We start from the raw sequence: 24120 nt of genomic DNA, 5'->3' as shown, positions 1-24120 counted from the left end.
TTTCACATGCTTTGAGCAAATAAAGATTTTTTTTTCAACCTCAGTATTTGTTTTTTTTGGGGAAAAAAGAAATAGTGACCCACCTCACAAATGCAACAAATTAATAGGAGGAATAGTATCAAATTTAAACCATTCTTGAAGGACGGAAATGCATGATAAAGCTATTTTTCGCTATCTCACCCCTTGCTTTTTCCTTTAAGACCAACTGCAGTCATTAACAGTCGTCAACAGGTTTGCCACACCTATCAGTCAATCACCCATTCCCACCACCCTTCTGAGTAATACCCCTCCCCACCCTCTCACTATATATAAGGGTCTGGTGACTTCTGTTTCAGTGTATCTGAAGAAGTGTGCATGCACATGAAAGCTCATACCAAGAATAAACTTAGTTGGTCTCTATAGTGCTACTGGAAGGAATTTTTTTATTTCGTTCTTGAAGGAGTTAGGAGAACCAGCAGAGGGCAGTATAGGCATGGAATATTCTACCAGTTGTAGAATTCAGCTGAAGACAGACAATAGGATTTGAAGGTACAGGAGTTTGACCGAGGTGTTGTTATCAGTAGATGCACTCATACAGTTGTCCCACTACTGTCTCTGGCAAATAGATTTGTGAATCACTTGGATTGGGGAGAGAGGGAAATGTATTGCCTGGAGAATTCATGAATTCCTCAGGAAGTGATTTCTACTAAGTACAGAGATATAGCAGTTAAACTGTAGTAAAATCTCTGTAGATACCTATGGTGTTTGTGTGCGTGCAGCAATAGTTGTTTTCAAGGTTTGTTTCCTAAAGAAATATTTCATACTTAATATCAAACAAAGAAAGGAAGGTGGGTGAAATTATACATACCATAGTTTTATCATTAGTAATTTAATTTGTTTATGAGCCAGATTATACAAGCGAAGAGGCTAAAAGGTAGATTTTTCCTTTATCGTTAGTAATTTCATTTGTTTATGAGCCAGGATTATACAAGTGAAGAGCCATGGGGCTTCCCAGTATCAAATGGACCCTCCATCTGTTCACTTGTCAGAACTTTGAATGAATCTCACATCTCAGCCTGAAATTATGGTAATCAAAGTAGACTTTGAGAGCCTACAGATTCTGTCAGTAATCTTTGTCACTATCACTTCACATTGTCTCAGTTCCCCATAATGTAAAAATAAAAAAAATAAAAAAGGAAGGTAATATTAATGACTTCACAAGCTTATTATTCGCATGAATGAGCTAAGGATTGTAATGCAGAAGCTTGATTCAAGGCAAGGACAGAATATTTCATATCCACCTGCTGGCTGCATATTGCAGCCAGATGTTTACACCTGGGAAACACAGTCACATTGCTCAGATTGGACAGATAAGTCTTAATGTGATTAATGGGGGGGGGGGGAATCTGCATACTGTTGCATCTTCATGGTGAAACAACTTGAGAAATTCATTAAACATGTCTTCCTGGATAACCTTAGTGGCAGGAGCTAGATGGATCCCATCACAGATAGAATTGTATTACAAACACAACCTCTTGGCCAGTGCCATCCTTTCAAAAGAACTGGGATGCATGTGAGAAGCTGTTCTTCCTGAACGGCTGGGTTGATACTGATTTCTTCAAATCTGAGCTCTTGGAAACAGCCATGGAATAATAGAATCGTAGCAAGTTTGGCCTGATTTGATGACTTAAGATCAGAAACACTTTGTGTACACGTTTTGCATGTTGACAATCAGCTCCCTGCAGTAATGCAGTTTGAGAATAATTCATTTCCATAGTTGGATTTGATCCATTTGTGCTTCCAATGTTTGTGTTGTTTTTAAATCCATGTAACAGTTTTGTTTTGTAACCCATGTTTTGAGCCTTGTCTAAAGAAACTGAAATCCTGGAGCACTTTGGGCACCCTTAATTTCATTATCCTCTTTTGAGGAAGCCAGTTATGCAATGATCGAAAAGTCCTGCCTGGTCATTACGTAAGACATTATTCCTTCTCTTTTGCTCGCTTGGATTAGCATGCTGCACTGAGACACTTACTGAATGTTCAGACCCTTGAGCAAACCAGAGCATAGACTACAGGCCTATATAGTGAAAGTATACAATGCATTTGGAAGGAGCTGCTAATTTGCCTTGATATATTTTATATATTTCATATGCTCAGGCTGCTGTTGCAGGTTTTGCTTCTTGGCTTCCCGCAGGTGTCTGCTTGGCCACTATGAGAACAGTAAGCTGAACTGGATCAAAGTCTAAAAGTCTGTTAAAACAATCTTATTTATAAATATTATAGGAGTTGAAATATGTGACTAATCATGCCAGAAACACTTCCCTCTCACTATGCCTATAATCTATTACTTGCCCGTACAGTGGTACCTCGGGTTAAGAACTTAATTCATTCTGGAGGTCTGTTCTTAATCTGAAACTATTCTTCACCTGAGGTGCCACTTTAGCTAATGGGGCCTGCTGCGCCGCCATCGTGCGATTTCTGTTCTTATCCTGAAGCAAAGTTCTTAACCCAAGGTATTATTTCTGGGTTAGCGGAGTCTGTAACCTGAAGAGTCTGTAACCTGAAGCGTCTGTAACCTGAGGTACCACTGTACTAAGATAAAAGGAAAAGGACCCCTGGACAGTTAAGTCCAGTCAAAGGTGACTATGGAGTTGCAGCGCTCATCTCACTTTCAGGCCAAGGGTGCTGGTGTTTGTCCGCAGACAGCTTTCTGGGTCATGTGGCCAGCAGGAATAAACCGCTTCTGGCAAACGGGACACTGTGACGAGTGCCAGAGCACTGCAGCGGCTCCTGTTTATCTACTTGCACTGCTGTGCTTTTGAACTGCTAGGTTGGCAGGAGCTGGGACAGAGCAACAGGAGCTCACCCCGTCGCGGGGATTTGAACCGCTGACCTTCTGATCGGCAAGCCCTAGGCTCTGTGGTTAAGACCACAGCACCACCTGTGTCCCCCATACTAGTAAAAGCTTCAAACAGGTGGGTTTATTACAACCATAATGGTCACCTGCAGTAAGATGGAACATCTAGCTTCCATAGCACTGCCATGTTTTTATCATGGTACAGTACTATGAACACCACAGATCCTCTCCCCTTAGAGCTGCTCCACCCTTTAATTCAAGGCAACACCATAAAAGCTGCACAAGTTTTGGCTCTTTGGCTAGACGAATGAATGAATGAATGAGAAACACATGCAGCATCATAGTGGTTCAAGATTGCATGGGCAGATCTTTTCCTACTGCCATCACCTAGCAGGAGGAGAATTGAATAAACTGGGCAGGCCAAAAGTCTGTCCAAACAAAAAAGTATTCACCTTCTAGCAGAGGTCCCCTAGACTGTTCACTACATACATAAGTGCAATGTCACACAGGACACTTAGTTGTAAAGTCTAGATGAGCTGCAAGCATTGATTGAACGGTAAGAAGTGCCAAGAATCTGGTGTAAGACATGCCCGGACTTTAAAGCATTCATCGGCCTAGTCTGCTTTATCTCCCAGGATGCTAGTAGCATGGGAACATGTCTTCATAGTGATAATGTCAAGGGATTCTAAGTAAAGATACACATGGCTGTTTGAGATGGAGCCTGGAAATGTGAACGCTATCTCTGCTACGCTAATCGGAGAAAATATCAGTCTGCAAAGGAAATTGTAAATTTACAGAAAAAGAGTTCCATCAAGTCTCTAGGATGTGGTAAGGAAATGAAGGCTGAGGCTTTAAAATTCCCAACACAAAGCAGTGTCTACAAGACACTGAAATATTTTTTTCTTTTTTCCTCATAGGAAGCATTTTGTGGCACTTAAGTTATCGTTAAGGTAAACTGTAAACTATAGTTAAGGTAAAGCACCCATCTTCTCTTTTTTGCCCCCACCAACCCGATCGCTGAGGCAACCCAATAATCATACAACACAGACCAAGGTGCCATACCACCCCAATCTAAAAAGTTGCTGGAATGTACCAAAAAGATGCCGGAACTCAGTTCTGGTGAGTTTCAGCTGAAAAAAAGCCCTGATTCTTATGGTGATATCTTATATTTTATTGTATTTTTGGTCTCTGTGGAAGCTGCCCAGAGTGGCTGGGGAAACCCAGCCAGATGGGCGGGATACAAATAATAATAGTAATAATAATAATAATAAGAATAAGAAGAAGAAGAAGAAGAAGAAGAAGAAGAAGAAGAAGGAATGGATATCAAAGAGACACTGTCTCTTAACTGGTTCCTTCTGCCCCCATTTAAAAATAAACTAGGAGCAAACTACTTGATAGTTATGTACAGTTGTACCTCTGCTTATGTATCCCTCTGGTTACATAAACTTCGGGATATGTAAGCAGCAAACCCGGATGTATATATCTGGGGTTTTGCTACGTGCACATTTGCAGAAGCGGTCTCTCCGGTTGCGAAAACCTCAGGATCTGGCCAGACCTCCGGAATGGATCCCGTCCACAACACGAGGTACCACTGTAGTTCTCACTGGTTCTGTGATAGGAAGGTAGAGCCACCAACATTCTGAGAACCACCAATTCAAGAATTGTAGAATTGGAAACTGGAAAATTGGTACAGAGGGATGCTATTATGTGATGAAGGAGGAAATCTGAAGATGCCAGGTGGCAGGAGCTGGGATATACTTTCAATTTCTTTTTTAAAAAGCCCCTCAGGAATCAAAAGCAACAGAGACAGGCAAAACACATGCATTAATACTGTATCTCACTGAGGATAGGGCACAAAGCAAACATTTCTAATAAAAAAGAGTAAGATTTACTCGCAAGGGCAAAAAATTAAAAAAAAATGAGCAGTTCATCAAAGCAGCTTGTGGAATTTACCACTTGCCCTGGGATAAGAAGGTAAAACATACTCTGTTTTGTCTCTCAGACCAGTAACCATATGGTTATTGTTTCACTAAGAATTTTCAGGATCAAACACAAAATCCATATTTTAACAGCAGCTAGCCATGTGCCTCCAGGAAGCTCACAAGCAGAGAGTGATGGCAAATAGCTCTTATTTCCTGTTCAACGCAATACCTAATCATGAGATGTATACTGCTACTGGATAGGGAAAAGCCTTTCTTTGTTGTTACAACTAATCTGGAGCAAGCAATTTCATAAGTTCTGTGTAACAGCATCCTAGTTATGAAACACCCTCCTTTCTAAATTGTGCTTGCCAGTAATTCTTTTGTTTCTGCCACCAGCTCAATGTGCATCTATTTTACGTGGGCATTTACAGGTCGTTGGCTGTGAATTTATCTTGAAAGATGAAGCTGCTCTGCACTTTTAAAGATTGAAGTTACTTGTTGTGTTCTTATCCCCATATATATTTATGGTGGGATGAAACCTGACGTATTTAATAGGTTTAAGTTCAGTATTTCATATTGTTTGCACCTTGTCCTGGGATTGTTTTTCATGAAGGGCAAGTTAGAAATATTAAATAAACAATAATAAGGTTTTGTTTCTTTTTTAAAAAAGAAATGTGTTGGCTGGAGGAATATCTCCTTTTGTTTGTCTCAGATCTAATGTCAGTTGCTTTTGCTGGAGGTCTCCAAGTTCTGCTGGAGAAAGAAAGGCAGAGAAAATAATTTCTCCCTCTCCACTCTCTCCACTCCACAAGCAATTTCCTATAAACCTCTTGCACGTCATCTTTCAAATCTGCTTCTTCCATATACTGCATAGTTGTTTTATGGAGATGTCATTAGAAGTTGATTGCCAGGGGGATTTTGGTGCTAAGACCAATCTTATAAATGGTTTAGTATGTACTAGAATCACTACATCTTAAAAACAACAACCCTGAAATATTTATTTCAAACATTTGTAACCTGCGTTTGTGCTCCCAAGCAAAGTGACATATATAGGATCTCAAGGACTGCCCACTTTCTCATAAACTAAAAGGACTGCTTAAAAAACTGTGAAGGACTAAATGACCTTCCAAATGAATGTGGCTGAATACTGACATCATTTCTAAGTGCCTCCTGAGATTAAATTGGTGGTGTTCAGGAAAAGGCCTTCTTGGTGGTTGAAGTCCCTGGTAATGTGAATCAACCCAGTGGCATAGCAAGGTTAGGTGGTACCTGGTGCAGAAAATTTCTTGTAACCCCCCCCATTGAAATCTAGTTGGACTCCCAAGAGACTGTGATCTACTCACAGTATAAAAAGACTGGATGTGATCTACCCATTGTCATTGCTAGCAATTGTTGAATTTTCTTAAGGGGAAGGTTGGCCAAAGTAGTTGAGCTTTTTTTTTTGCAGTTACAGGGTTTGGGTCCTGAGTTTAGGGAGCTTCTTCTACCCTTCCCTCAACCCACCTTTGTTTGCTCCTCCTGCCTCCTCCAGCAGCCAGGGAGTGCGGGGCTGTCAAAACGGCAAAGTGGTGCAGCTCCCCCCCACGGCTCGTGGTAGGCGGGAGACATGGGTGGGTGGCGCGCAGAATGCCACCCCCCTCAGGGATGACACCCAGTGTGGACTGCACCCACCTTGCTCTGCCCCTGAATCAACCTTCAGATAATATAAAGGCAATGTATTGTTTATCTGTGCAAGTTTGCCAGATCTTCTCCTCTCACCTAGAAGAAGGTGATTCAGTTTAGGTCCCTCTCAAGGGCTTCAATAATAATCAAACACTGGTTCCAAAATGGAAGAAGAAGAAGAGTTTGGATTTGATATCCCGCTTTATCACTACCCGAAGGAGTCTCAAAGCGGCTAAAATTCTCCTTTCCCTTCCTCCTCCACAACAAACACTCTGTGAGGTGAGTGGGGCTGAGAGACTTCAAAGAAGCGTGACTAGTCCAAGGTCACCCAGCAGCTGCATGTGGAGGAGCAGAGACGCGAACCCGGTTCACCAGATTACAAATCTACTGCTCTTAACCACTACACCACACTGGCTCACAAACATTGGTCCATGGGGGAGAGCTGTGAGTGGCTCGCCTGGCATTTGGTGCAAGTATTAGGCACAGTACGGTGAAAGGATGCTTTTACTGCATTGTCAGCTCTTAGTATCCACAGACAGGCTGCAAATTCCATAGGTGACAAAATTCAGCTGGTGACTTCCCTTGCTGGGAACAATTCTCAACAGTAGTTGGCTCCTCCACCTCATTTTTCTTTCAAATAGGTAACTGGAGTTTATTGTAGCTCCATGGTAAAGCATCTAGTCCCCATGCAGAAGATTTCTGGCATTTCCAGGTAAGGCTGGGAATATCCCTTGTCTGGAAACCTGGAGAGCAGCTGCCAGTTAGTGCAGACATTATTGAACCAGATGGACCAATAGTCTTCACTTTCTATAAGGCAGCTTCCTAGGTTCCTATTTATGACACAACTGAAAACAGTTTAAAACAGTCACACTTTCTCACAGCTTAATTAGCTGGCTCAGAATATTTTCAGTTCTTAATACCTGACAAACCAGCACTGAACAAATGATATTTTCGCAATGGAAAACTACCGGGAATAATATTTCCCCCTTGCCTAAGACAGAACTAAAATGTGTTTATGTTCTGAATACAGTTTGTCATGACTTTGCATCTTGGCTCCACGCAACTTTTGCCAAGCAAAAGGCTGACAAATTGACTTGTTTGCTTCTTCGTAGATTTTGGTCTCCAGTCGACCTCCTTCTGGCTGCTGCTGAACGTAACTTTACAACCAAGCTCTACAGGACTTAAACCTTTCGCGTGAGTGCACCAAATGGCCAGAAAAACCTAAGAATAATCCCATTTCTTAGTAGTATTCAAAATATAAAACCTCTATGGTTCTACCAGGTAACCAAATTTGGCAGGGATTTGTGGCAACTAAATAGTAATTTTCTAGCAATTACTGGTATCAAACTAATCAGGAGAAAGGATCAGGCTTAAGATTTTGCTGTCATTTTAGAGTCACAAGGCTTATGTTGTACCCTGTATCTTTTTCTCCCTTTTGGCACCTGGACACCTTGAGATGCATCTTCAATGAAGAAAATGAAAACAAGAATGAAGGAAGGTGTAAGAAGTGTAAAAGGAGAAGGAAAAAAATACCCTCGCACATAACCTTGCACTGTGTATTTCGATAGCATCTGCTTTCTACAATGCCTATATCTGCTTACTATTAAAAGCTGCTTATTTGCTGAAGCATTCCCAGACCATACGCTATCAACAAATGTTGGTAACCAAATGCAAACACTAATTTTCATTAGTGTTGTCTTTATGAGAACAGCATTAGTCACAAAGGGAATAAACCAAATGAGGTTAAAGACACGTAGCAAACCTTTGACAACAATGCGGCGCTTATAAACTCATACTTAATAAAGCTGAGAAATGTCCACTTCATTACAGAAATGACAATTTTGCAATTGGATTTAGGGCAAGCTAGATTTTAGGATGATGTCATTAGTTGCCATAGTGATGTTCGGCATAAGGACATAATTCAGGGCCGCTAAAATATCTGCATTCATGCTAAGTGCACAGCTTCTGTTCATAAGAATTTGTGCTTAGCATTCATTTAAAAAAAAAAAAAAGCTTCAGAGAATATCTAGATAGCAAAGTCCTTCCAGAGACAAGAAGCAGAATGTGATTGGCTGGCTTGCTACAAAGCAAAAATCATCCAGACAATGGAATTTACTTTCATTTCTCCCCCTTTTTGCCAAACCTTTGGATTGCTTTTTAGACTGCAGAGAATCGGTGTATGAAAGGATTTAAAAGTGCATAGATTATCTAGTTGGGGAATTCTCAGTCTTTATCTTTGTCAGCTTCTGTCAGTTCTATGTGTATGTGTGTGTGTGTGTGTGAGATAGAGAGAGAGAGAGAGAGGAGCACATCTATGTACAAAATCTTCTTGTACATCTACATACACCACCAATGGGCCTTTTTTAGCATAATAAATCTGTGATTGTTATTCACAAGCTCTAGATACCTTCTACTTTGTAGCACTTCTTTTGATGGAGTATCTAATATGCCCAATGTTCAACCTGCGATGAGAAAAGTATGACCAGCCATACAGCTTCCAGGGCTCTTGAGAACTGCTGTGTGGTATGAGGTTGTTGAGTGTCAAAGACCCTTTCCAGGTCCATGTGTGTCTTCATTAGTGGCTCGTGATGAAAGCCCATGAATCTGGTGCCATTTTGACACCTTGTTTGATTTAATTTTGTTTCTTATACGTAGCCCTCTAAATAAGAGGTGCCTCTGGTTTATTTTGCAAGTCTGGTTCCAACTGAATTAGTGTAGGGAATCAACTCAGATAGAGATTTTAAGCATATTCAGCTGAAGATGAAAAAATTAATAGTATATATAGCTGTGGGATATTGATAGCAATAACTTTTTTTAAAAAGAGGGATATTCAATTAGAGGTGAATATTGCTATTAAACAGATTTCCCAGTATTACTTTTGGTGAATTTGCAAATTGGCTACCAGGTGTTATGCTCTACCAACTGCGCTGGCTCCCGGTGGAGTACAGGGTCAGGTTTAAGGTGCTGGTTTTGACCTTTAAAGTCCTATGTGGCCTATGACCCTCGTACCTATGGGACCGCCTCTCCTGCTATGCCCTGCAGAGGACCTTAACGTCCACAAATGACAACATTTTGGAGGTCCCAAGTTGCAAGGTGGTTAGATTGGTCTCAACTAGGGCCAGGACCTTTTCAGTACTGGCCCTGACTTGGTGGAATGCTCTGTCACAAGAGACCAGGGCCCTGCGGGACTTGACATCTTTCTGCAGGGCCTGCAAGACAGAGCTGTTCCATCTGGCCTTTGGTTTGGACTCAGTCTGACCCTTATGTTTCCCTCCCCTTATGGTTTTGATCTATGGGCTACTATTAAAATGAGGTTGCATTTTAAATTGTATTTTAACTCATATTTTAATAAATTGGTTCCCCCCTGTTATGTTTTTATTGTAATTTTACTGGTGTTAGCCACCCTGAGCCTGGCTCTGGCCGGGGAGTGTGGGGTATAAATAAAAAATTGTTGTTGTTGTTTTGTTGTTGTTGTTGTTGTTGTTGTTGTTGTCTTTTAAAAGTGCATCAATAATTTCTATATGTAATTTCAGAATTGGCTTGTTCAGCTTAATCTTGCCATGGCCTCTTCTATCTTCTATTCATTCATTCCACTGCTCACCTTTCTGGTGAAATGTGTATCACCATCTACATGAGAACATAAGAAAAACCTGTTGGGTCAGGCCACTAGCCCATCTAGTCCAGCATTCTGCTCTTACAATGGCCGACCAGATATCTTGGAAAGCCAGAAAACTGATCCCAAGTACAAGAGGACTCTCCCCTCCTGCAGTTTCTGATATTAATATTTCCTCCAGCTGTGGAGACAGAGGATAGCCATCATGGCTAGTAGCCTATAATATCCCTCTCCACCATGAAGTTGTCTAATCCAGTGTTGAAGCCATTTTATATCACCAAGTTGCTGAATCAAATGCCACATGAGAAATGGAGTCCTGGGATTTGATAAGATGAGAGATACGGGGAGGAATGGGGGGAAAACCCAACAATGCAGAAACCTAAAGCCAAACCTCAGAATGCCTTTTCTGGAGTATCTAATAAAGACTTCAAATAATTCTTTCCACAACAGAGTTTGTATAATCAGGACAGGATAGTGGCGAAAGAAGCAAATCTAATGTCCATCATGGTTTGCTAGACAATGCCTGCTTTAGGCCTCATTTGTGCTTAACTGTGCTATGTTTATCTCTAGCTGCTTCCTTGCTCCCATACCAATTAGTTGCCTGCCTTATCTTGAAGGAACGTCTACAGAAGTTGAACGAACGGTGACCTTTAAAGTGAAGAAATTGAAGTGTCTTGGTATATAACTCATTTCCAGCTTAACTGCTTGCTGAAGTGTGGTGCACACAAAGGCACACACACGCACACTCAGGAGTGCTGTGCATCGATAGTGGCCCCCACTGAATCATGCCATGTTGCTCCTCAGCGACTAGATGGCATCAGAGAGCTGTAGACAGGGATCTGGCACGGTCGTCTCACCCCAAAACTAGCCATGGCCTTTCGTGAATTTCTTGATGATCAGATATTGCTGCAGGAACACTTCCCATAGCACAGAGGAGACATCACAAGCAACATTGATCACTTTGCGTGTGTGATTTAGTGTGGTTTGCTTGGTTCTTTGCAATTCAGAATTCAGGTTTGATGCTTGCTTTGGAAAGGGTTTGCGTTTGAAAACAGAATTGCAATAATGATGGGAGGGGGTTAGAATTTTATGGGCACCCCCCTTAAAAATAAAGTAACTCCTTTTAGCTGCAGAGTAATGATGCCTTCACCAGTAAATACTTTTCCACCTGCTCACCACCCCATTCATTACAGTACATATAGACATTCCTTGCATGTATCAATCTGTCTCTCCATTGGAATTAATGGGACATACCATAGACTCACTGGAACTCCATGTGTGCATTGAAGCACCTGTAGGGTGGGTATGGTTATTGGCCAAATTCAAAATGATGAGCAATGAAAGTTTTCAAATGACAACTCATCAGACATCGGTCTTCAGATAAAATACTGTGTTTTGAATGCTATTATGTTCAAACAGGTTTTAAATTCTATTGATGAAGAAACCACATGTGGACTGAAAATTCCCCCTTCCTCTTTTTTATTGTTATCTATAGTTTACTGCCAACCTAGCAGTTCGAAAGCACATCAAAAAGTGCAAGTAGATAAATAGGTACCGCTCCGGCGGGAAGGTAAACAGCGTTTCTGTGTGCTGCTCTGGTTCACCAGAAGCGGCTTAGTCATGCTGGCCACATGACCCAGAAGCTGTATGCCGGCTCCCTCGGCCAATAAAGCGAGATGAGCGCCACAACCCCAGAGTCGTCCGCGACTGGACCTAATTGTCAGGGGTCCCTTTACCTTTACCTATAGTTTACTAGGGCTTGCATATTATTACAGTAAAGCTGTAGAGTCCTTAGTAGCTTCCCCCCGCCCATTCCCCTCTGCCCCCATGACCTATTTAGTTACAACATTTTTATTTCTGATTCAGGTACGTAGCCGTGTTGGTCTGACGCAGTTGAAATATATATATGTATATTTTAAAAAATTGTCCAGTAGCACCTTAGAGACCAACTAAGTTTGTTCTGGGTATAGGCTTTCGTGTGCATGCACAGTTCTTCAGATACACTGAAGCAGAAGTCACCAGACCCACTATATATACGGACATAAATCTGACATCAGGAATCATAAGACAGAGAAGCCAGTAGGAGAAAACTTCAGTCTCCTAGGACATTCAATAAAGGATCTCAAAACAGCTGTCTTATTACAAAAGAATTTCAGAAACAGAATTGAAAGAGAAGTTGCTGAATTACAACTTATCACTAAACTGAAAACTATGGAGAGACCTGGTCTGAACAGAGATATTGGATTCCTGACTCATTACATATGCTAATCATCTGCATACTAGCCCTTGCTTTTTCCTGTAGGACTAATTGAAGTCATTAACAGTACTCAACAGGTTTACCATACCCACTGAGCCAATCACCCATCTCCTACTACCCTTCTGATAAATACCCCATCCCACCCTCCCACTATATATAAGGGTTTGATGACTTCTGTTTAAGTGTATCGGAAGAAGTGTGCATGCACACAAAAGCTTATACCAAGAACAAACTTAGTTGGTCTCTAAGGTGCTACTAGACTTTATTTATTTATTTATTTATTTATTTATGATGTTCAATTGTTTAGTGTGCTATACAGCAGGCAGTTTCATGCTTAGAAAGAGTTTAGATAGATGAATGCCACTGCTATGTTGGGGTTCCAGATTAACAACTATTAAACTGGAGGTGGTTTCATCCCTGCACCCCACGTCATAGCAAAGATGAATTTTGCAAAACACACCAGACATTGCCTGTTCTACGCTTTTCATTCCAACAAAGTGTTGACCGCGTGACCTTTAAAATGCAGACATTGCTACGTCATGAGCATTGCCATTCATATTTCAACACAACCTCTCACACAGAAACTCTTCTGTCTGAGCTAGAGAAACATGCTAGAAAGCCAAGAAGTCAGGTGTGAATTCTGTAGGCTGACAATTGTAAACTTTTAAAATTACTGCATCTTCACCCACGTATAGTAGCGACTCTGAGGAAGTAACTGGGAACCGTTTCGCATATTTTGGCCTTACTAACATTCACCACTAAGAAACAGTATGTCCTAACCCTGAATGAGCTCAAACGCTTATTTAATCTGAAAGGTAGCTGGGTCTTGCGCCACAGGTAGTAATCAGCTGGTTTGCAGTGGTTTCAAATGGTGTTCCTAAGATATGAAATTAAAAGACGCCTGCTTCTTGGGAGAAAAGCAATGACAAACCTAGACAGCATCTTAAAAAGCAGAGACATCACCTTGCCAACAAAGGTCCGTATAGTTAAAGCTATGGTTTTCCCAGTAGTGATGTATGGAAGTGAGAGCTGGACCATAAAGAAGGCTGATCAGTGAAGAATTGATGCTTTTGAATTATGGTGCTGGAGGAGACTCTTGAGAGTCCCATGGACTGGAAGAAGATCAAACCTATCCATTCTTAAGGAAATCAGCCCTGAGTACTCACTGGAAGGACAGATCCTAAAGCTGAGACTCCAATACTTTGGCCACCTCATGAGAAGAGAAGACTCCCTGGAAAAGACCCTGATGTTGGGAAAGATGGAGGGCACAAGGAGAAGGGGACGACAGAGGACGAGATGGTTGGACAGTGTTCTCAAAGCTACCAGCATGAGTTTGACCAAACTGCGGGAGGCAGTGGAAGACAGGAGTGCCTGGCGTGCTCTGGTCCATGGGGTCACAAAGAGTCAGACACGACTAAACAACAAGAACAACAACAAGATACTGTATTTGGGCTTCAATGATTCTTCAATAAGAAGACAAATAATTTTGAACAGTCTTTGCTGAAAGACAGTTCGTTCACCGCAGTCAACCATCCTGTGTTCTCTCTGTTGCCTGAGTTAAAGGACATTGAAATAAGATGCTGAAGGTGAATCTTGCTTCAATACTGATGGTGGGACAATGCCCTCCATGGTACCTCAGGGCAGCAGGCTAGCTCAGGGGCCTCTGTGAGAACAGAGGGATTCCCTGTTCCTGTGATTTTAACTTGTTTTAAATGCTTTAAACTGCATGGAATCTGCTGGTGAATGGCATGTAATTAATTAATTAATTGACTAGATGGGTCTTCGGCCTGATCCAGCAGGCTTTTCTTATGTTATTGGATGGAAGTGAATCTACAAGGGACTCAATAAAGTTTCCCCTCATGGTAACAAGTGATGGCTCAAAAACTAAAGATAAAATTCATTATCGGGTTTGTTTCTTTGGGCATGTGAGCGAACAGCGATAAGCGATCTCTGAGAATTTGGGGGAGGCCGACTTAGCATCTCTAGAAACCTAAGCACAGCAGTGGAAGCATGGCTGTTGAATACAAACCTGTTTCTCAAGGACATTTATTGCCCTCTGCAAATTGAAAGATGAAGATGTGGGGGAAATAAACCTCCTTGACTCCAGTGGGACTTACTTCCAAGTAAGCAAGTATAGGACTGCAGCCCTAATCTCTGAGGAACAGGTGCAATTCTGATGCCAGGAGCAATTCTGATGACATGACAGGGTCTTCCCCCTGTGAGATAACTTGAAAATGAGGCTATTTTTTTTTCTTGTTTCCTTTGAAAAACAGGGCAATGTAAATGTTGGGCAGGTTCCTGGCTTCAAACTGTCAAGGCTTTCCTTTAGGGAGCGTTGGCAATTAGATGCTTACTCAGTCCCACCATGGCAGAACACATTTCATCTTGTTTTTATGTGGAGCTGTTCAGCTGCTTCTCTAATTCACAATAAGCAAAAAGTCACAACAAATTCAAAGCTGAAAGGCGGAAATGTGATCAGCTAATCTCAATCAAAAGCCGCACGAACAGATTGCCAATAGACGTTCTGATCAAACATGAAGAAAGGGGGGGGGGAATCTTTTCCCCAGGAGGGGAATAAATTGGAAATAAACATCAGAAGACGGCTAAAAAAAACCCTTAATTAACAGGACATCAAAGCATGCAGTGTGCTTCTTGTCCAATGAACAAATAATGAATAATGTCAACATTCAGGGTTTGATCTGAGTCAGGACTAAAAGCAGTTTACGCCTAGCCTGCAGATGCAACAGGGATAAGGTGGCAGAGTTCTGAGTCTGGCAGAGGATTACTTTTGAATGCTTTCATCATCATCATCATCATCATAACCCACCAATCTGGGCAGCTTACAGTACATATAAAAACATAGTAATATGTCAAGCATTTAAAATTTCCTGATACAGGGAAACTCTCCCTGCATGGAAAAAAAATCCTACACAGCAAGAATTGGCCTGAGCTAAAGCCCACATGAGTTCCTTACTGAATGGAAATCTCTACAAAGAAACATTTCAAAATGTTATATCCCAAATGCCTAATTTTAACTGTAAGCTCAGCCAGTAGAGCATGAGGCACTTAATCCCAGGGTTGTGGGTTCGAACCCCACATTGGGCAAATAATAATAATAATAATAATAATAATAATAATAATAATAATAATAATACTACACGCCCATTCGGCTGAGTTGCTCTAGCCATTCTGCATTGCAGGTGGTTGGAATATATGACCCACACGGTCCTTTCCAACTTTACAGTTTTATGATTCTATAATCCTAAAGTCGATCTATTTTCACTGGTAGTGCAAAAAACAAAAACAAAGCAAACGAGAAAGCTTGCAAGTACTTCAAATTGTTAAGGGGATGAAAGAACACCTTGTCACAGGTTGTTTTTAAGAACATCACCCAAAAGCTTCCATTTATGGCTGCTTTAGGGACAGGGTTCTCTTCAGTACGAAAAAGGACTGGCACTTGATCCTCGACTTTGTGAGGTCATGGAAGCTACAAGTTACTATAATTTTTATCCAATTTCTCCCCGCACCAAGGAATAACTGCTACAAAAGCCTGCTCAGTTCACTTCCAGACAGCCTGCTTATTGAGTGTTCATTCTGACATGCTTGCAAGGAGGTTAATATGATGTTTCGCCATGCAGATGTTACCCGACGTTTTCCAATGTCTTTCCTCCAGCACTTTCTTTATTGCAAAAAGTCTGATTTGGGGGCGGGGGTTTGTTGCATAAGAGCACTAAAATCAGCTGAATGGTCTGACCTGTATTTGGTGACAAGTGATTGAATCCCACCTGAAAGTAGTGGCAGTCCAGAAGTGCTGTCAGTCTCAGACATTTGACTGGCAGGGGAAGAAATAAAGGCAATAAAATGTGTTTAGTGCAGGAGAGGTGACAGAATACATCACGGAGATCTTATGTGGGCCGTAAGGAAATTGGTGCTGCGTTGAACCTCCATCTCTCCACCCTCAAAAAAATCTACATTTGGCTGATTTGGAATATGGAACAATTTTTAATGGTGTTTTAGGATCAATGCCTGAATTTAGCAGCTCTATATTTGAGCTGGGGATGCGGGTGGCGCTGTGGGTTAAACCACAGAGCCTAGGGCTTGCCGATCAGAAGGTCGGTGGTTCGAATCCCTGCGACGGGGTGAGCTCCCGTTGCTCGGTCCCTGCTCCTGCCAACCTAGCAGTTTGAAAGCATGTCAAAGTGCAAGTAGATAAATAGGTACCACTCCGGCGGAAAGGTAAACGGCGTTTCCGTGTGCTGCTCTGGTTCGCCAGAAGCGGCTTAGTCATGCTGGCCACATGACCCGGAAGCTGTACGCCGGCTCCCTCGGCCAAAAAAGCGAGATGAGCGCTGCAACCCCAGAGTCGGCCACGACTGGACCTAAAGGTCAAGGGTCCCTTTACCTTTACCTTTATATTTGAGCTATCAAATGGAACTCGTAGTGTTCTCTTTCCCCACCCCGCAGAACCATCAAGCTGCTGTCAGTGAATAAACATGTGTATTTTAAGCTTTCATATAGCATCGGGGTACAAAAGAACTAAATATGGCAAGATAGATTGGTGTGACAGGTCTGCTGCCTTTGAGAGGAAGAATGGGATAGAAATTTAATGAGTGAATGAGTGAATGAATGAATAACCAAATGAGGATGCCTCTATCACAAGAATACACAATGTTAGTTGAAGTCAGCCTGAAAGCAACGAAAATTTCTCCTTGCAAAACAAATAATTATTGAAGTATATCACATGTTTTTTTCACAGAAGGACTTTGAATTTCTGGAAACTTAATATTCAATGCACATTCCATATTTTTGCACCTTTCAGTGGCAGTGCTAAAGCAAATCGGGATGCACAAGGAACAGCACTGGCTTAAAAGCTTGTCTAGACAGATGCGCTATTGATTGACAGCCTAAATGACAACTAGGATTTAGGTGAAGGACTCTGAGGTTGTTGTTTAAAATATACCTGCACCTGGTATATTAGAGAAGGGAAAAGGAATGATGGCAAAATCTGATATGAAAGACAATGACTGAGTTGGAAACTGCTCATTATGCTTTGCAATACATGTAAGCAGCCTGACAGATTTACAGTGGATCAGAGCAGCTCTTTGGGGACATGGGTAAAGATAGAACATCCCTGGATATTGCAACAATAATGGCTTGCCGCTTGTACTTTCAGAAACAAATATATATAGAGAGAGTGGGCAGGGAGGGAGGGAGAAATCAAAACTGCATCATGAAAAGTGAATCTAGAAGACTATCTGGCCACTTCTATTATACAGATTTTTTTTTTTTTAAATAAAAACATTTTCAAGAAGTGGTCATCTTAATGTATACAGTGGTACCTCGGGTTAAGTACTTAATTCATTCCAGAGGTCTGTACTTAACCTTAAACTGTTCTTAACCTGAAGCACCACTTTAACTAATGGGGCCTCCTGCTGCCGCCGCACCGCCGGAGCACGATTTCTGTTCTTATCCTGAAGCAAAGTTCTTAACCTGAAGCATTATTTCTGAGTTAGCGGAGTCTGTAACCTGAAGCGTATGTAACCTGAAGCATATGTAACCTGAGGTACCACTGTATCTTTAGATTTCAGACAAAAAAAGAACACCACATGGTGCCTTTTCCTGTAATTGTCCCATGCCTAGGCACATATGTGCGGGTGTGCATTCAATTGAAAGTTATTAAATGTAAAATGTAATTAAATGGGGGTAAATGTAATGTAAGCCTGATCAAACAGGTAGCTGTTACAAGAAGGCTTAGTCATAAGATTTAGGAGGGAAAGGTGATTTTTAGCTTTTGTATTATGATTGCATACAGTTTGTGTTTTCCAGATGAATACTTACGGAGGGTGCAGAAAAAGGGTGACTGAGAAATTAGCATTTACTTTCTAAGAATTCAGTTTTGGAGAGAAAACATCATTGTTAAAAGGCAGTTCCCTCTCCCCAAGCTTCTGACTCTGTTTGGGACCATTACGTTGGCAATACTCACATCCATATCGTGGAGTAGCATTTTACATGCTATCTCCATATAATGGCATTCTCTCCATGTGATGGAGATCCCTGGAACCATGGCTCTGGAGCACATCAAAGGGAAAGCTGGTGATTTTCAATCACTATATGTCTCCCTGCCAAAGGGAAGGCTCTACCCACAGATTTGTGCAAGCTGCCTGAAAGTTCCAGCAGTTCCATCTGGCTACATACTGAATAAGATGGATTCTTGACTGAATTTCCACGTATCTCTCAGCACATGAGCGAGCGAGTGGCTCCCATATCTACAAAATGCACCCTAAACCAACCTAGAGTACCGAAAGAGGCTGGAAGAAATAGCACATGTTACACCAGGGGTCAGCAAACTTTTTCAGCAGGGCGCCCGTCCACTATCCCTCAGACCATGTGGTGGGCCGGACTAGATTTTGAAAAATATATATGAAATATATAACCCAGGGATGCATTTTAAATAAAAGCACACATTCTACTCATGTGGAAACACCAGGCAGGTCCCACAAATTTCCCAGAGATGCATTTTAAATAAAAGGACACATTCTACTCATGTAAAACCATGCTGATTCCCGGACCATCTGCAGGTCGGATTTAGAAGGCGATTGGGCTGGATCTGGCCCCCAGGCCTTAGTTTGCCTACCCATGTGTTACACCATACATGGGAATGTTCAGGTAACACTGAAACAAGCATCCTTACAGAACAGAATATAGAATCAGCAAGACTTTGTGCTCCTTTTTAGTCTCCCGGTTTTCATTTCAGTAAATCAATCCAGCTTATACTTAAAATTAAGTGCTTATGAGATGTCTCGCTAACATTCAACAGGACGAAAGAAAATGCTACAAGTCTTTACTGACTCGTGGCTTAGGAGCTGTTAATTCATGGTTGAGAGATGATCTCATATGGAAAGGTATATTTCCGCACATGTCATCATCATCATCATCATCATGGCTAACAGGAAGGGAAGATGGGAATTTCCTCCCAGCAACTTCTGGAAGACCAGACATTCCTCACCGCCTTGTGCAGAAGGAAAAAGAGAACTCACTGTGTGTGTTTTTCCTGCTAGGCTGGAGAAAGAAAATGGAGGTAAAGAAAAGCTTACGTTGGCTTTGATGCCTCGGCTTGATCCGTCTGTAGCTTTTCTCCCCCCTCCACTTCCATAGTGCAATATACAATGCGGTTGGGTGCTAAGGATTTGAGACCTTGGACTTCCATGATGACAACCTATTAAAAGAAAAAAGAAGTAAACCACTCTGGATGACGTTCTGCACTCAGCAATCAGGTCTGGAAACAATGTTTTGAAGAGCTTTCTATGCCGCTTTAGTTACTGTTTATGACATTTCCGAGAGAGTGTGAGCCTGAGAATCTGCTGGTGAGGAATGTAGGGGACAGACCTAAAAGGCTGGACGTGTCAAAAATAGGTAAGTGAAGTAATGAAAATGGAACAATAGCTCTATATTGATTAATTGTGAATTGATGAATTACTGACAGTCAGCAAACAACCCCCCCAAACATTAATTAAAATGAATTATCTCCAAGTTCTTAAATGCAGGAGAATTGGTTCCTATAAAAAAATAAAATAAATGGGGCAGAGGATTTGAGCAATCAGATCACGAGGTATCCTGCTTCTAGTGGCCAGGCAGTTCAAGGTGTGGGAAGATGGGTTGATGATGTGGAGTCGATTCACACAACCACTGCTAGTTGAAATTCCTTTTCAACTTGGCTCTCTGCGCATGCTGCCACCCACACCCTTAATCTTTTTTTTTTTTTTGGCAGGCTGCACATGACTGGCTAGTGATAGGCAGGAAGTTCATGTGTTTGGGAACTTCAAGCAGCTGTTGCAGGCGCCATGGTCATGTGAATTGTCCAAAACTGCATGGTGCAATGCCTTCGGATTATATCTTCCTGACAATCTCTTTGCTGACCACCCAGACATGCCCTCTAATAGTAAGTGTGCCATCAAAAGCCATTTCCCAATGTCTCACTGCATCACTCAAGGTTTCAATGAATAGTTTTTGCTTGTGCTTAAGTTCTGATCGATCGCCACCCATGGATTTAGGATACAATTCTCCTAAAGTCACAACTGGCTAGTGGGGCATGGATGACTTGTGAGGCATGAGTCCCTGAACACAGAACGATAGTTCTGTAAGCATATGACTGTGATGTGTCTCATCTCTGCCTGTGGCATGTTCTGATGCTGCCATCTCCTCCCTGCTCCTTACCAGCACCAAATTACATACAGTGGTACCTCGGGTTAAGAACTTACAGTGGTACCTCGGGTTAAGAACTTAATTCTTTCTGGAGGTCCGTTCTTAACCTGAAACTGTTCTTAACCGGAAGCATCACTTTAGCTAATGGGGCCTCCCGTTGCTGCCGTGCCACCGGAGCAAAATTTCTGTTCTCATCCTGAAGCAAAATTCTTAACTCGAGGTACTATTTCTGGGTTGGCGGAGTCTGTAACCTGAAGCGTATGTAACCTGAAGTGTATGTAACCCGAGGTACCACTTTAATTCTTTCTGGAGGTCTGTTCTTAACCTGAAACTGTTCTTAACCTGAAGCACTATTTCTGGGTTAGCAGAGTGTGTAACCTGAAGCGTATGTAACCTGAAGTGTATGTAACCCAAGGTACCACTGTACAGAAAAAGCAGTGCAGGAAAGTCCTCTATACCTGCTTCAGCACCCCAATGGTGCTTTCCGCTTTCAAAGCTGAACTCCATAATTAAGTAGTGGAACAATCAGCAGCATCTTCACTGGGAACTGGGCACAGTGTTGTGTAACCCAAGGGAAGATGTTGCATTCAGCGTTGGAGTAGCAGGGCATCATATTGGTTTTGCACCCTATGGCACGGACAGTTCCGGAAGAGAGGCTAACAAGCATGTGGGTTCATGAATGAGTATTGCCAGGCAACGGATGTCTCCTTGTGTCTATTAATCTGGGTTAATGGATTTTTGTGCGACTGTTTTTGGAAAGAAGCTGGAGCATGTCAGAGAGCTGGAAGAGTAGAGTAGCTTAACCACCCTTGACTGTGAGACCACCCTTCATGTTACACCGCAAAGAACACACAATTACTATTCAATTCAGGTGAACCGTACATTTCAAAGTATATGTGTGAAGATAAATTGTACAACTTGTACCCGCTGCAATTTTTAATGCTTAGAAATCAAGGTTTCCTGCAAAACGTAGGTGACACCTCTAATTAGCAATGATCAAATGCAAAGAACACAGGGAAGGAAGATTTAGTAATTCAGACACCAGGATAAAAAAAAAAAAGCTGTGAAACAACTCTAATGAATATTAAAATACCTCCTCCCAGAAGATCTATTTTTGAACCAAACAAATAAAAAAAAAATTCCCCTGCAATATGCACAGCAAAGTTTGCTGTCGACTGAAATGAAGAGATGGGGAAAACATATATGGAATGCAAACAAATAACCCTTTTTCAGGTTGGGGAAGGCCTGTAGATCAGTGGTAGAGCATCTATCAAAAGTTCCAGCTTCAGTCCCTGACATTTCCAGGCAGGGCTGGGAATGTCCCTCATCTGAAACCCTGAAGAGCTACTGCCAGCCAATGTAATTGCACAGCACACGGCAGCGCCCTATGTTCCTATGCATATGGTCCCATTAATATGACACTTGAACAATGTGGGAATTTCCATAGCAGGGCTTCTTACCATTCTGCTGCTAATATTCCAAGGGATACAATTGTGTGGGCAGACTGATTCATGTGGTCATTTCCCATAGCATGAGCAATGTTGACGTGGGGAATAACAACCAGAGTCTGGCCGCCCATGCAATCGCTTTCCTTCCTGAGTTACTAGGCCAGCATGGGAAGCAATCAAATCTTAGAAGCACCCACACTGTTCAGGTAAGGTTTGAATTACGCCTTTACAGTGTGGGATGTGATACATAAGTAGCAGTCAAGTACAACATTCCTCGTTTTCCTAGAATGGACATGAGAGGGAATGTTTGGTCCAGCCAGTCGAAAACTTCCTGTTTCCTTCTGGCTGGGACATACTTCCTTTGCATGTGACTAGAGGTGGGCGTGACCTTACCTGTCCAGGTAACTAAAGGACAAGGTACACAACACCCCCTCTCTCTTTGATTTCCTCCATCGCTGGAGCAGCAGCTTTTAGCTAGAAATCAGCCAACAGAGGACACTGGGACTATCTCCATATGGGATCCACATGTATATACGTTGTAAATAAGTCTGCCTTCAGGGATCCAACTGTGAACTGATGATGTGAGTCTACTTCTTTTATATCCTTTACACAAGATTGTGGCATGTTTATTCTTTTAAGTGGGATATAAGGGAACTTACCAGGAATCTAATATTGAGAGGCTTAAACGAGCCTGCAACCAGCTATCCGCTGTGCGTTTAAAAGGGGAATGTAAATTCTGCTAAGTTATAGAACTTGCTAGCGCAAGTTACGAAGGATATTAATAAACAATATACCCTCTTCTGCCTCCCTGAATATTCCCACATATAGTCATTACAACAAATAAGGGGCTATTATATTAAAAAGTCATGTTCCTTTTCTCCTTTTTTAACAAATCCCATGTCTTGGCACCATTAGAGTGCACAGTTCCCCACCACTGGCTGCTGCTGGCAAACACGAAAAAGCACATCAAATTGACATCAGTGTGCTGTACTATAGGTTAAGGAGCATGCAACTCAATGCCGGGCTGTCTTTTTCACTTTGTAGCATTTAGTTCCCATTTATTTTGCCTTGCACAAGGACTTTTAACGGGCAGGCAAAGCACATGCAGATTCTCAAACTTACAAACAAAAGATGTAGTTCAGAATTCCTTGTGCAGGAAAAAGGAGCCTTAGGCAGTCCCAAGACAGTGAGCATTGAAGTGTTGCTAAAGTCCTATGGAAGGGGAAGCCAACATAGTGTCCTCCATAGGCTGTAGACTATAAATCCTGGTTGTTGGCCATGCTGGCTGAGCCTGATGGGAATTGTAGTCCGTAACACCTGAGTGGCACCATGTGGGCTACCCCTGTTCTATGGAAATCCAGGTGTGCAAAAAAGGGGGTTCTTGATTCAGAATAATAACTGTGAATCAACAACTTTTGAAGCCACCTCAGGTGTCCTGAACGGGATATTTTTAGATAAGCGAGCGATTTTTAATTTAGGTAATTGGCTTAACATTTACACATTCTCCTAACATACTGCACTAACAAGGCTGCATGGAACCTGAAAGAACAAATCAAAAGGGATGTTAAAGGGATTTCTTTTTGTTGTTGGTTAGGTTTTTTTCCCCCTTCCTTTGCTCAAGTATTAGGGGCCTGGTTTCTGTTTTGCTGACCTCTGCCCACAAAGCTTTTCTTTTAAGCTCTGATTAGCTAAACAGCGATAGTCGAGACTTTCTTTTGCTGTTGTTAACTTGCATGAATATTGCCAACATGCCTAATTGATCCGTAGAAAAGCTGTACATTTTACCTCCAGGGAAAAAGACAACACAACGTCTGACTTTGAGAGCTGGTTTTCATTTTCTTCTCCCAGGTCGATGATGGAGGTGTTGTGGCTTCGTTTTAGTTTTTGTAACTTGAACTCGGAGCCACCTTTGGACACTGGCATGCTTTCCAGGTTTGCCATTAGCAAATTGACCGATGACTTCAGTTCCTCAATGTACATGTTTTCCATTTCTTTGGATACAAATTTAGGAAATTTGCGCTCCTGTGATTGAAAGACAAAAGTAATATTAGGGCATAATCAACAGCATCATGTTAGCACGTATTTATAATTATATTAATTGTTGTTCAATACCCAAAACACTGTTTACGTTATACCAAAATTGTATTAATTAGGCAAGCACTACTGATATACTGATTTGG

The 24120-nt window shown here is 41.8% G+C and overlaps 1 protein-coding gene across 12 annotated transcripts in view; it reads right to left on the bottom strand.

Moving 5' to 3' along the window:
- CADPS (calcium dependent secretion activator) overlaps nt 1-24120 on the bottom strand; it is a 336635-nt gene that overhangs the window by 188044 nt on the left and 124471 nt on the right. For all 12 annotated transcript variants that reach the window (XM_081852319.1, XM_081852323.1, XM_081852328.1 and 9 more), the window contains exons 5-6: nt 23726-23962; nt 19385-19506 (exon numbers count right to left, since the gene is read on the bottom strand). In XM_081852319.1, the coding sequence (XP_081708445.1) occupies nt 19385-19506; nt 23726-23962 (359 nt within the window). The remainder of the gene's footprint in view (nt 1-19384; nt 19507-23725; nt 23963-24120) is intronic.

Source organism: Podarcis erhardii (assembly GCF_964252035.2).
Source record: "Podarcis erhardii genome assembly, chromosome: 2".
NCBI classification, from domain to species: Eukaryota; Metazoa; Chordata; class Lepidosauria; order Squamata; family Lacertidae; genus Podarcis; species Podarcis erhardii.
The sequence above is the reverse complement of the archived record's forward strand: the minus strand, read 5'-3'. Positions and strand labels throughout refer to the sequence as shown.